Raw genomic sequence first — 13986 nt, 5'->3', positions numbered from 1 at the left:
TAGTATAGCTTTTACTTATAAACACATATTTGTGTCTAATGATAGCCTTCTTTAAGGTAGTATAGGGAGAGAGGGAAGGAGGAGAAAAGTAAATAGCAAAGAACAAAAGAACATTTAGAAAGAAGCACAAAAAAGGTAGCTTTGAAAACAATGTATAGTATTTATTATATACAGTTTTTTCAAAAAAATGTCAAGTGTGAAATGGAAATTCAGTTTAATATTGAATTCTTTTTTATGTTGAACTGTATACATGGAAATGTTCTTTTTTGTCTTTTATATTTAAGTTAAAAATGAATAAAAATAAGTTTAAAAATAGGTTGGTTAGGAAACAAATGTCATAGCTAGCATGGAAATAGGTTTTACATGATTTGACATGTATAATGGGTATCATATTGCTTGCCTTCTCAAGGGGCAAGGGAGGGTCTAAAAGGAAGAAGAGATTTCAAAATTAAAACAAAAATGTTAAAATGAAAAAAGGAAAAGAAATTATTCAAAATAATGTTTTCCATAATTGAACATTAAACAGTACTTACTTGACAGGAATCGATTTTTCCTCTGAGAAAACCAGCACAAATCATGGAAGAAGTGATCATGTTATTGTAGACATATCGGCTATTACATTTCCAAGGTTCTATTATGGGTACCATAGCTGCATTCAAGATGTCTGATGTCTTACCTGAGGATTAAATATATGGCAAAGAAGGATCATTTCCAACTAGAAAAGTTAATAGGTACTCTTCTAAACTGCTATCAAAGCAATTATATTCATGTTTTATTTTTTTTACATCATTCTTTACCTACTTCTTCAATTTCATTGCAGAGTCTAAGAAGTCTGAATCATCATTTTAACTGGAATAGAGTATATCTGATGTTAGCTGTTACAAGGTACCAAGTAATTCTGGCAATCAATTAACTGCTAAACAACATCAGGAGGCATTATTTCAGTTGTTAAAGATTATTCTAGAAATGATGGACTCTTTTTGTTCGGGTCTCTAGATTTTACAAAGTCAAGCAAACTACAGAAAATACCCATAGAAAGGACTTAAAAAAGATTGGATCACCCCTTTTTTCTTTCTCTTCAAAAAGAATCTGTTATAAATTTATGTTATCTAGCTCCAAGTGAGCCTTCATTTCTGCTAGGTAATTTTTAAAATCGTCTCTTACTGAATCTTTATCACATTCCTAACAATGGTTGGTCCAAATTTCCTTTCTTCAAAGTCAAATTTTACCTCAATTTCTACTTTACAAAGATTAAAGTCATCCTATGTAAACTCATATCTTTCTTCACCTTTCCAACAATAATTTAACAAGAAGTATCCTTTTCCCTTCCTAATGGTACCACTACCTTGAATCTCATTCACTCCTCTCCATTCGTTTTTGGTTTTCATCCAATCAATCCTCCTCTCTGAAGACAGGATCTCTCTATAGTGGGTATTCCCACCGCTACCTTAAATATTAACAGTTTCTTACTCTTTAATGTCTCCTTTCCTTCACCCTAAAAGTTTGCATAGTTATCTTCTATCTTTAAGGGAAAAAAAGCACTCCTTCTTTTGATGCTGTTACCTATTCAAATTATCATTCTTCACTGAAAATTTCTAGAAAGAGTTTGTCTATACTGATATCTCTCCTTTTTTTACTACCTACTCACTCCACAATCTCTTGCAATTTGATTTTCATCCCCACCATTCTACTAATATTGGTCTCTCCAAATTCACTAATGAAATAACCCAATGGCTTTTCTTTCTTTCTTCATTCTCCTTGAATTCTTAGTAGTATATGCCATGAGACTATGCATATGTATATATACACCCATGCATTTATAAAGAACAAGTTTAAATAAATACTTGTGTGGACTAAATATAAATATATGAAATGATACATGGTGAACCAGAAGAACAATTTAAGCAATTAAAAAAATTCAAACAAACAATTTTGAATTACTTTGGAACCAGTGAACAACACATGCTACGTGCCCCAAGATGATAGATTCAGAGTATACCATTTTCATCCTGAAGACATTCCCTAGCAATTTGTGTCCCTACTCCATTTTGATGATTCTCTGTAAATTATTTCTATGTCAGTAAGACCACTATAAAAAGAGTGAAGTAGGAAAGGAAAATAAAGTTTAAAAAAAAAACATTGATACAAAAGAGATATATTTCCTATGGAATGGAGGGAGACCTTAGAACTTTCCCCACCCCCCCCAATAAAATGAATTACAGAATTGTATTGCCTTTTCTCAAAAAGTCTCAAAATTAGATTCAGGCAGACACAACTTTTTTTTGCATTTATATCCCATAAGGAAATTGAACTTGGTAACATCTATTATAAAATTTATTTTTACTGATTAGAAGTCATTTCAAGTTGTTTATATCAGAACTGGTGAATCTAATCTCTACTCCCAATCTCAGAAATCCTCCTAGTAAACTCCACCTCAACCCTCCCACTATGATAAAGGCCAGTCCTTTGGATTTTAAATTAGCTTAGCTTTTCCTATATTTGTGTATTTTCTGATTTAACTTATAATTTTAAGTTAGGAAACAGTTTATATTAACTGCATCATTATTAAGCAGTTAGTATATGCTAAGGTATATTGACTGCATTTCCTGCTAAACTACCAATTAACTGAAATATGATCCCAAAATCATTACTCTTAAAAATGGCATTCTCACCTTTTTCATGGGTTGCACCCCATCCTGATATCCAACATGTTTGAGTGGGTTCAAACATCATTCCTGGGTTAGGCAAACACACTGGTCTTATTTTTTCTGTTTTAAAATAAGAACATAAAACATGACAGTCCATTCTCACATTTGTGAAAGGATCTGGAAAAAAAGACCATTTCTTCCACTTTTTTCTCTTAATTCAATACATCTGGACAGTATAAGAGCATCATCAAATTCTAAAATAACCTTATTTTAATAAAATATACAAGGTAAGCTCCTCAAGGAAAGAAATCAAGTCTTACCTAAGCTTTTTATTTCCCCCAGTACCTAATATAAGTTGTGCAACATAGTAAGCATCTGATGTCTGTTGAATGACTAATGAAACAAAATTCCAAGTTCATTCTCCACCGTCACATGCCTGTTTCCAGTGGGGAACAAGAGAGTCACATGGAGAACAATAATGCAAGACACGAAAAGGGTTAGGTATATTTTTCTCTGTCCTAGTTACAAAATTATAGTATACAATTGGATCGTTTCTAAAAACACAACAAAAACAACAGATAGCTTCCAATTAGCTTTAAATTACTATTTCTTATACTCTAGCTTTATGATTTCCATTGAAAGTATGCTTTAGGGGCGGCTAGGTGGCACAGTGAATAGAGCACCGGTCCTGGAATCAGGAGTACCTGAGTTCAAATGGGACCTCAGACACTTAATAATCACCTAGCTAGGGGCAACTAGGTGGCATAGTGGATAAAGCACCGGCCCTGGAATCAGGTGTACCTGGGTTCAAATCCGGTCTCAGACACTTAATAATTACCTAGCTGTGTGGCCTTGGGCAAGCCACTTAACCCCATTGCCTTGCCAAAAAAAACTTAAGAAAAAAAAAGTATGCTTTAGGGGTGACTAGGTCTGGATAGAGCACCAGTCCTGGAGTCAGGAGGACCCAAGTTCAAATCCAGCCTTAGACATAATAATTGCCTAGCTGTGTGACCTTGGGCACGTCACTTAACGCCATTACCTTACAAAAACAAAACAATAATAAAAAACAACAGAAAGCATACTTTATATGGAGTTGGGGACCAAATTTAAAATTCCTACCTTGCTATTTAACATTCATGTCCCATGTACCTAGAATATTCTCCCTTATAAATTAAACCTTAATCTCAACTTTCATTAAAACTCAACTTAATTCTCTCTGGGTCTCTCTAGATGCTAGTGATTTCCCCTTTGACATTATTTTCCATCTAACTCCATATGTACTGTGTGAGCACCAATTTATGTAACTGTCATTTCCACCATTAGAACGTAAGCTCCTGGGCGGCTAGGAGGCGCAGTGGATAGAGCACTGGTCCTGGAATCAGGAGTACCTGAGTTCAAATGGGACCTCAGACACTTAATAATCACCTAGCTAGGGGCGACTAGGTGGCATAGTGGATAAAGCACCGGCCCTGGAGTCAGGAGTACCTGGGTTCAAATCCAGCCTGAGACACTTAATAATTACCTGTGTGGCCTTGGGCAACCACTTAACCCCATTGCCTTACAAAAACTTAAAAAAAAAAAAAAAATACTCCTTGTATATTTGATATTTGGTACCTTTAGCACTAACTTATTGAATTGGGAGGGAAACAAATCCTATGACCAGAGTAATATCAAGAATTTTTTTTAGATGATATCAACTGAAGCTGTCAACTGTAATTTGAGGATGGGGAATTTAGTCCTTGAAAAATTCATTTTGAATTTTTTCCTAACAGAGAAATTTTTTCAGTTTTTTGAAATTTATTCAAAATATTCTTTTCACTAAATTATAATATGTATACTTGTAAACTGGACAAAAGCAAATACATACCATTAAATGCCAATGGTGTTTGCAACTTCATAAGAGCAACATCATTGTTCTTGGTTTTAGAATCATAGTTTGGATGAGAAATTATTTTTTGTACTTTATAACCAGTTCCATAGAACATCACAGATTGCCTCAAAATTCCTGCAAATGCTGTCCAATACCGGGGATTGTTAAGAGGTCTGGAAAAAACAAAACCAAGGAATACAAGAATAGTGAATCTACGCATTAATCTACCTTTTTTTTTCCTTAAAAGAACCACGTATACAAAAACCAAATGAATTCTAACCATAATGAAACAGTGTATATCACTATAACTGCTTTTGCCTACATAACAACCAAGGGGGCTACATTCAGTCAAGAAGAATGTATAGGATGGGCAAAGAGGGTAAAACATAAATAACTCTTGAATACTACTATTATTACTCACACTTTGCTATAAAATTTCAGAAATTTAGAGCATTCAATCTGTAATTTTATTACTATCCTGCCTGGGTGTTATTTCCCTCTAGTTTTGTTGCATATGTTTTTACTACTACTTATTTGATTTAAAGGATTCTTGGAGACTTGGAATTTCAAATATAAAGGTCATTCTACCTGACCTTAGTAACTAAGAACAATGGATAGAAGTTTTAGGATGATAGGTTCAGATGAGCATAAGGAACTATAAAAAGAATGAAATGAAAGAATAATTTCCCTATACTTGTAACTCTTTTTTTTTTTACTTGTAACTCTTTAAGAAAAAAAGTAGATGGGGGGGCGGCTAGGTGGTGCAGTGGATAGAGCACTGGCCCTGGAGTCAGGAGTACCTGAGTTCAAATCCCGCCTCAGACCCTTAATAATTACCTAGCTGTGTGGCCTTGGGCAAGTCACTTAACCCCATTGCCTTGCAAAAACCTTAAAAAAAAGTAGATGACTATTTGTCAGGGTTGGTTGCTATAATTATGAGGAGGAAAAGGAAGAAGAATAGAAAATGGAAGAGGAAGAAGAGTACTAAAAATATATATAAGGTACTTTAAAGTTTACAAAATATTTTGATTTCAATCAATCCTGGATTCTAGAACTTGTGATATTAACAGATTATATTTGTTGTAATGGATAGAGACTTATCCCAAAGCCAGGAAGATCTTCATTCAGGTCCTACTTCTTATGACACTGAGCAAGTCAATAATCTCATTGCGTACTAGAGCATCTATCTAAAAACCCACAGGGCAGGGAAGGTACTTTTACCTGAATAAGAAGGAAAATATTCAGATAATTTGAAAGGGATTGAACTAGTCCAAAAGACCAGACTTTGAATTCTAGGAGAAATTTGGTAGAAACTAAGGAAAATGTGAATAACAATCTCCAGGTCCTAATTCTATTTTTCTGGATGAGAGGAACAGGATGAAGGGTGATAAGAGGGTATAAAAGGATCAAAGAAGATCAAAGAGGGAGTTAAAGAAGAAAAAGAGAAATTGGCAAGAAAAAACACAGTAAGCAAAAAGAGATAAGTAAAAGGAATAGGTAGGTAAAGCAAATTCATAAAGTGGATTAGTGGTAAAATGAAAGTGAAGGTGTTGAGTTTGGAATTGACTGGGGTAGTCAAATTATTTAGAGAAGATAACTATAAAAGTTTTAGCTAAATCCTCAGAAGAAAGATTTAAACACAAGTAGTTTAAAACAAACCTCACAAAAATACCTGGTATGAAAAATAAGCAAAATTGTGCAGTATCTTTTATCAAGGATGTTGTGCTTGTATTGTTTCAAAGTTTTATAGATATGTTTTGTTTTTTTACATTCACATCTATTTCATGAGAGGTCTCATAACAAAGTAAAACAATTAAATGAAACAATACTTTATCAGAACATTTCACACCTGCAGTAGCCCTCCATCCTCTATATTTTTTAAATTAATATATCTATTCTCTCCTTCCCACCCCAATAGGAAGAAAATAAAAGAAAAACCAATTTCTTACCACTAAATTTGCATAGTCAATCAAAACATTTCCTCAAAGCTATTAACAAAAAAAAATATGAATCTTATTTTGAATTGCCTTGGATAATATATTTCAGTCCTCTGGAGTCATAAAATGGTCAATGCATGGATCACAGTTCATATAGCTTTCAAAGTTGTTTGCTTTTACAATGTTATTATTATTATAGTTGTTCTCCTGGTTCTGCTCATTTCATTCTTTCTTAATTTATAAAAGTTCTGAAAATTATACAGTTTTATAATACTGATGTTATAGTATAAATTGTTCTTTTGGTTTTACATCTTTTATTGCAATAGTTCATATCAGTCTTTCCTTTTCTTTTTAAAGTCACCAATTTTCCTCATCACTTCAAATGCAATAGAACTTCATCACACACACACACACACACACACACACACACATATATACTACAACTCGCTCAGCCATTCCATAGTTTCAATTTTTGCTATCTTAAAAAGAGCTATAAGTATTTTTAAATTTTTTCAAATTTCATTTTATTTAAGGCAGTAGGGTTAAGAGTGACTTGTCCAAGGTCACAAAGCTGGGTAATGTCTTTTGAGCAGAGGTCTATAGTGATAAAGTTGAGTAAAAGGAAAAGCACTTTAGATAATTTTTTAGTATAATTCCAAAATATTTTCTAAATGGTCATACTTATTCACAAATCCACCAATAGTCTGGCAATATACCTATTTTCATGAAGCTCCTCCAATATTTATTATCATCTTTACCATTCTATTGGACTGATGTGAATGGCATATTAATTTTAATTTCTCTAATTAAAGGTTATTTGGAACATATTTTTTAAATAAGATTATATATATATATATATATATATATATATATATATATATTATATATATATATATAATTCGGCTTTCTTCCCATGTGACTTATTTGTTCATATATAAAGGCTATTTATCAATTAGGGACTGACTATTTTTTATTATAAATTTGAATCAGCTTTTCATCACTCTTGGAAATCAGCAAAATTTAATACAAACACTTTTCCCAATTTATTTTTCCCTTCAAAAGTACAAAAACTTTAAAAATGTTATATAATCAAAATTACACCTTTTTCCCTTCTCAGTCAAAAATTTTAACCTATTCATTGATCTAACAGATATTTTTTCTTTTTCTAAATTGTTTATAATATAATACTAGAGACTTATCTTTATATATTTGTGAGGTAATAGAATAAATTTAATTTTTTTCTATACTGCTGTTCAATTTTCCTATGACATTTTTTGTTAACTAATCTTTAACTAAGAAAGAAGAACCTAGTACTTTTCAAATATTAGCACTAGACACTGTAAAAAAATATTTGGGATAAGGGCAGCTAGGTGGCACAGTGGATAGATCACCAACCCTGGAGTCATGAGTATCTGAGTTCAAATCTGGCCTCAGACACTTAATAATTACCTAGCTGTGTGGCCTTGGGCAAGCCACTTAACCCCATTTGCCTTGAAAAAAACCTAAAAAAAAAAACAACTGGGGATTGAAATAAAGGCAAAAACATAGTCTCTGCCTGATATCAAGAAGTTTGCATTCTAATGGGGGGGACAACACACAAAAAGGGGGCACAATTTGTAAGATCACTTGATTTTATTAAAGTAATAAGTAAAGTCATATTTTTAAAAAGGCAGATGGGGATTTTATTATCATCCCAAAAAAGAAATGTATGGGTAATATGAATTTAGAGAAAATCAACTTTATCAGGCTAAGTAGTCAATAGTGATGCACTTAGAAAAGAGATAAAAAAAATTTCATTTAAAATTATTAAGTGATGTGTAAAATATTTCAGAATATATTTCCAATAGATTAAAAAGCCATACACAACACAGCAATAAATAACTATTTAAGACAGTAAAGACAAGCCTAAATAACTGATAAAAATAGTAAGTACTAATGAATAGGATGAGTCAATAATAAAAATGACAATATAATATATAAATTATCCTTTGCTTCTTCAGTGCCAAATCAATCAACTGACAACAAGTAAGTATTTTACAGAATTAGAAAATATCAATAGTGTTATTTGTTTAAAGAAATCTCAAATTTGTCATGAATCTCAAGATAAATTAATGAAAATATATAGAAATGAAAGGAGAAATGAACAGTGTCAGATCCCAAATTATATTTCACAGCCATAATCATTAAAACAATTTGCTACTGATTTAAAAAAATAGATCAATTTATTTATTGCTAACTATGGATGTGCTAAGCATGGGGCAACTAAGTGGTGCAATGCACAGAGCCCTAGCCCTGAAGTCAGGAGGAGCAGAATTCAAATCTGACCTCAAACTTAATACTCTGCCTTAGTTCCTCATCTGTAAAATGAAATATAGAAGGAAATGGTAAATCACATTAGAGTCTGCCAAGAAAATCCCTAATAGAATCATAAAGAATCACGCATGATTGAAATGACTCATCAATGGCTATGCCAGATGCTGAGGATACAAAGAAATTAAAGACCTTTCCTGCTGTCAAGGATTTCATAGTCTAACAAGAGCGAGATCATGCAAACAGCTATGTACAAACCATACAGAACTGGAGATAACCAATGGAAGGAAGGTACTAGAGTTAAAGGGGACTGGAACAGGTTTCCTAAGGAAATCTTTATATATTTTTCTTTCATATTTTAGGATTGTAAAAAAATTAAAGGGATTTTACACAAAACAAAAACCAATGCAGATAAAATAAGAAGGGAAATAAACTGGAAAAAAATTCATAGTTGCAAAGTTTCTCTGATGGAAGTCTTGATAAAGTAATTCAAATTTATAAGGGAAAAATCCATTCCTCTATTTAAAAAAAATGATTTTCAACATGTAGTTTTCAAGTGAATTCAAGTTGACAAGAGTCATTTAAAGAATCATAAGTGCTCCAAATAATAATAATTAGAGAAATATAAATTAAAACCACTCAGGTTTTGGTTTTACCTTATATCCATAAAACTGGCAAAGTTGACAAGGAAAATAAGAGACTTCAGGTGTTAGGTTCTCTCCCTTCTCAAATTATCTTATATTTACTCATCTACTTAAATGCTACATTTCCTCACCTCCAATAAAATGCTGAGTTCTTTGAGATCCTAAGTTAATTTTTCTTCATTTACATTATTGAGCCTGGCATGCTCAGTGAGTAGTGATTAAAGTTGAATTTCTAAATTCTTTCTAACTCTACAATTCTATATCAACCATTCTGCATGAAGGGTAGATACTATGAATGCTATAATAAGTTGCACAAACTCTTGAGGAAAAAGTAAAAAAAAAAATTGAATTCCAAGTTCTGTTTTTTTCAAGATCAAGTACAAAGCAAATTTCTCGTCTTTAAATCCTTTAACAAGTATGAGCAATCCAAGATTTGCAATTCATATCCTCCTTTGACAACTGAGTGAAAATATAGTTGGAACAAGGAGAGAAAGTGATGAGAATAACAAGAGGTCCTTAGAATGACTGATTATATATATACTTACTCTTCCACACAATGAGCTGCCGTTACAATCCACTCAGGAGTGATAATAGAACCACCACAGACATGGACACCTTGGACATGAAGGCTGACTTGCCATGGCCATTCCCCTGGAGCAGCATTTGTCCCACCTACAATCCTGTTCAATTGATTTGACTTCATCACTGTGCCACATTCTAAAGGCAATAATCAAAATATTTATAAGCACCAATGAAAACAGTTCCATAAAACTGAATATGATTTTTCATAATTGAATCTTTGTTTTGATAAAGAGTTGGGTGGAGGGACAGATTTAGGTAACCTATTTCATTCTTTTCAAATATCTTAAAAGCTGAGAAGAGAATGTTTTACAAGCACTGATCTATGTGAACAAGGACAGGATTCTGGATGAGATCAGAAAACAGCTCATGTTCAGTTTTTTTAGAATGTACCAGACATGAAAAGAATAGTTTGAAATGAGGATACAAAGTAAGTTAGAGACATTGTGGGAAGATCTTAAATTCCAGATTAAGGAATTTGTGTTTTATTCTATAAATAATATGGAATCACTGAAGCTTTTATGAAAAAGAGATTTTTCATTCTCTAAGCTGGCTAGCATGGAATATGAACTGTGTATTTACTCCATCTTTGAACTTCCTCTGACCTAAACCAATCTATTTCTTGGTCTAAAACAATGTTGTTACTGCTACCTATACATAGCCAATGAAAATACAGGTTCCAAGCTTCCACGATGACTTTGATGAACTTATCTAATTCAGAACATTATTATTAAATATGATACCTAACCATTTCAAAGCAGGTATAGAAAGTCCAAACTTTTGTGCTCAATGTTCTCTCCATTGTTATTTTACAGCTAGCTGTTAGGTGATCAAATAAATGGAATAAAGTTGTGTGCATCTCTACTTACTATCTTTTTTCAATTACTCAGTCTATCTCGGATTCAACAAATCCAAATTATTGCACTAAAATGCTTCAAATAGGCCATAGAACATAAGGCTGTGCTTTGTTGTGTCAAGGTTTTCCTTCTACTCTGTATCACTCTATACTGTATCACTCTATACTCCAACACTTACACAATCATTTTAGGGGCAATTATTCTCTAAGTGGAGAATGCATATAGAACCTATAAGGAACTCCATCACAGTATCTCAATAATCCCTTGTGAACCCTATATGAAAAAAAATCATATGAAAAGATTGTGATTCTCTAAAACATATCCATATTGTAGCAGCAATTCATCACAAAGCCAGAACTTCTTTATTTGAAAAATGGAAATATTAGTGGTTACATTATCAATGAAACAAACATCAGCATTCACAAGCCTAAGAGTATAATAGGTGAGGTGGTTTTTATTGTTTGTTCATAACTGGCTTTTTGTGACCCCATTTGAGGTTTTCTTGGCAAAGATACTAGAGTGGTTTGCCATTTTCTTCTCCAGCTCATTTTACACATGAGAAAACTAAGGCAAAGAAGATTAAATAACTTGCCCAGGGTCACCCAGTTTTAAATGTCAGAAGTCAGATATGAACTGAAGTCTTCCTGATTCCAGGTTGCCTCCAGGCCTAGCTCTTTATTAACATTATGCCATCTAGCTACCCTAAAATATGAGATATCATTTATTACTTCAAATGAGGTGACCTGGAACAGCTAGGTAGCAAAGTGGATAGTGCACCAGCCCTGGAGTCAGGAAGACCTGAGTTCAGGAAGGTCTGAGTTCAGACACATGATACTAGCTGTGTGATCTTGGGTAAGTCACTTAACCCCATCGCTTTGCAAAAAACAAAAAATAAAAAAATGAAGTGACTTGTTCTTAATAGAGCAAGCCTCCTTGCCTTTGCCTCCTGAATCCAATGTTGTTTGTATAACATTACAGTTCCTAAATATCCCATCCTCTTAACTTTTCAGTTTCTGTTTTGGGCATCATCATCCTTCTAGTCATCTAAGATTCACTATCTCAGAGTCATCCTTAAATTTGCCCTCATCTTCAACACCATCCCTATCCAATCAATTGCCAATTTTTTACCAACCTTGGCAACATCTCTTGCTTACAGTATTTCCACTCAGAGATTAGTCTAGTTCAGAACCTTACCATCTCTTGACTAGACTATGGAAAACAGATTCCTAATTGCTCTCTCTGCTTCTACCATCTTTCCCTTCTCCAATCTATCCTCCAGACAGCTACCAAACTAATGTTCGTAAAATAGAAATCTTAACATGGGAATCTTCTAACTCAAAAAGCTACAGTGGCAAATTGCACCCCAAAGATCTTGAATATTCAAGATGTCTATTTCCCTTTGGATCATCTTTAAAGCATTGAATGAAATTCTGGAACCTTCTGGAACTTGTATTTTCAATTATGTCATTTTCCAATGAATTATTTTGATGGGAGAGTTTCTAAGCAGTATTAGATATAATTAGTATGACATTCTATCCAAGAAAAAAGAAAATTAAAGTACTAACCTATGCATCGGAGAGATACCACTGCTTTTGACAGACAGACATTACTAGGAAAGAAGAACCAAAAATAATTGACATAATTTATGAACATCGTTTCCAGAATACTTAAGAAAATACTTACCCTTTCAAATATTTTTCTTAACTCCTAGGAATTAACAAAATGAAACAGAAAAAATATATATTCCCATTCACAAAAAGTAAAAAATACTCAAATGAAAGTATTGGGTTCTGGGGTCTTCTTGTACTATTCCATAAGGAAGACATCTATTTTCAAATAATTGTGTTCATAATTTTGATGACATTCTTAAATGTTAAAAATAAAATGAATTATTTTTCCTCAGAGAAAAATAAAATAAAATTAGAACTCTGTATTTGGGGTGCCAACATAATGCTTTCAGGTAAGAAAATAACCAATTCTTTCAAACTGAAGAATAAGAAGTAAAGAATTCTGTTTAATAAAGTAAGAAATAATAAAATTTAAAAATTCTCAGATGACTTTAGTTCAATAAATATTGTTGTTAAAGTAGCAGCAGATAGAATCTCTGTATCTCTGTTTCTCTCTCTATCTCTGATTCTCTCTTTCTCCCCTTTCCCCACTCTGTAATCCTTAGTAATTCACAAAGGATAGAATTCCTCCCTCCTTCCTTCCTCCTTTCATTGATTTTTCTTGCCTTACAAACTAAATGTGTAACTAAGGAAGGGCAGGCAAAGCTTATAACTAGTTCACCAATTTACTTGTTAGGTATGTAATCTAATAAATCAGACTTTTGAAAATAGACATACTATAGCATGTGCATATTACTTTCCGCAAAGCTATGCTAGTCTTATTTATGTTGCATGTAAAAATGGAACTGGGGATCCAGTTAACTAAGAGGCAGATTGTTATACAGACCCATTCTCAGGCTTTCCATTCACCATAAAGGAGAATTAGGATACTTATCACCAAAAGCATGTTAACACCTGGATAGCTAATATCAGTAACAACTCTCAAAGAAATAAAGTGAATTAGGAAATTTTTAAAAAGGGTCATGGAGAGAAGAAAAGGTTTTGTTTTATTTTTTTAAGCTACATGCAGTAGAGAATGTCCTTTTTGTCTGGAAAAAAAAACCACTCCTTATTAAGGAAATACAACTTAATAGCAATATAAAATTACTTCTCTCACTTAAGTAGGACAGTATCTTATTTCAAAGCATACTAAAGGCTTAAAGGGAATTGAGCATCATCCTGGTTTAAAATTACCCTACAACTATAGGAATATAGATTGAGAACTAGAATAGACTTTTGGTCATCTAATCCAACCACAAAATTTTACAAATGAGGAAACTGAGGCCCAGAGAGGTATACGAATTTGCTGCCAAATCTTGGAAATAAATCCACTCTAACTTTGACTCTAAATTTAGCATCTTTTTGCTCAACCAAAATATCCTTAGTATTCTTTCTTTTGGATTTCTAGTTTCTGTAACAACCAATTGCACACTTAAATAGTGTTGACAATTTTAGAATGCTAAACTTAGAGTCAGGAAGACAAGTTCAAAATCAGCTTCCGCTTCCAAGCTGTGTGACTCTGGGCAAGTCACTT

The 13986-nt window shown here is 32.8% G+C and overlaps 1 protein-coding gene across 5 annotated transcripts in view; it reads right to left on the bottom strand.

Annotated features, from left to right (window-relative positions):
• TMPRSS2 (transmembrane serine protease 2) overlaps positions 1-13986 on the bottom strand; it is a 204249-nt gene that overhangs the window by 110142 nt on the left and 80121 nt on the right. For all 5 annotated transcript variants that reach the window (XM_074213845.1, XM_074213842.1, XM_074213843.1 and 2 more), the window contains 5 exons: positions 12411-12454; positions 9955-10126; positions 4516-4691; positions 2673-2768; positions 534-676 (listed from right to left, as the gene is read on the bottom strand). In XM_074213845.1, the coding sequence (XP_074069946.1) occupies positions 534-676; positions 2673-2768; positions 4516-4691; positions 9955-10126; positions 12411-12454 (631 nt within the window). The remainder of the gene's footprint in view (positions 1-533; positions 677-2672; positions 2769-4515; positions 4692-9954; positions 10127-12410; positions 12455-13986) is intronic.

This window comes from Macrotis lagotis, chromosome 1 (assembly GCF_037893015.1).
Source record: "Macrotis lagotis isolate mMagLag1 chromosome 1, bilby.v1.9.chrom.fasta, whole genome shotgun sequence".
NCBI classification, from domain to species: domain Eukaryota; kingdom Metazoa; phylum Chordata; class Mammalia; order Peramelemorphia; family Peramelidae; genus Macrotis; species Macrotis lagotis.
The sequence above is the reverse complement of the archived record's forward strand: the minus strand, read 5'-3'. Positions and strand labels throughout refer to the sequence as shown.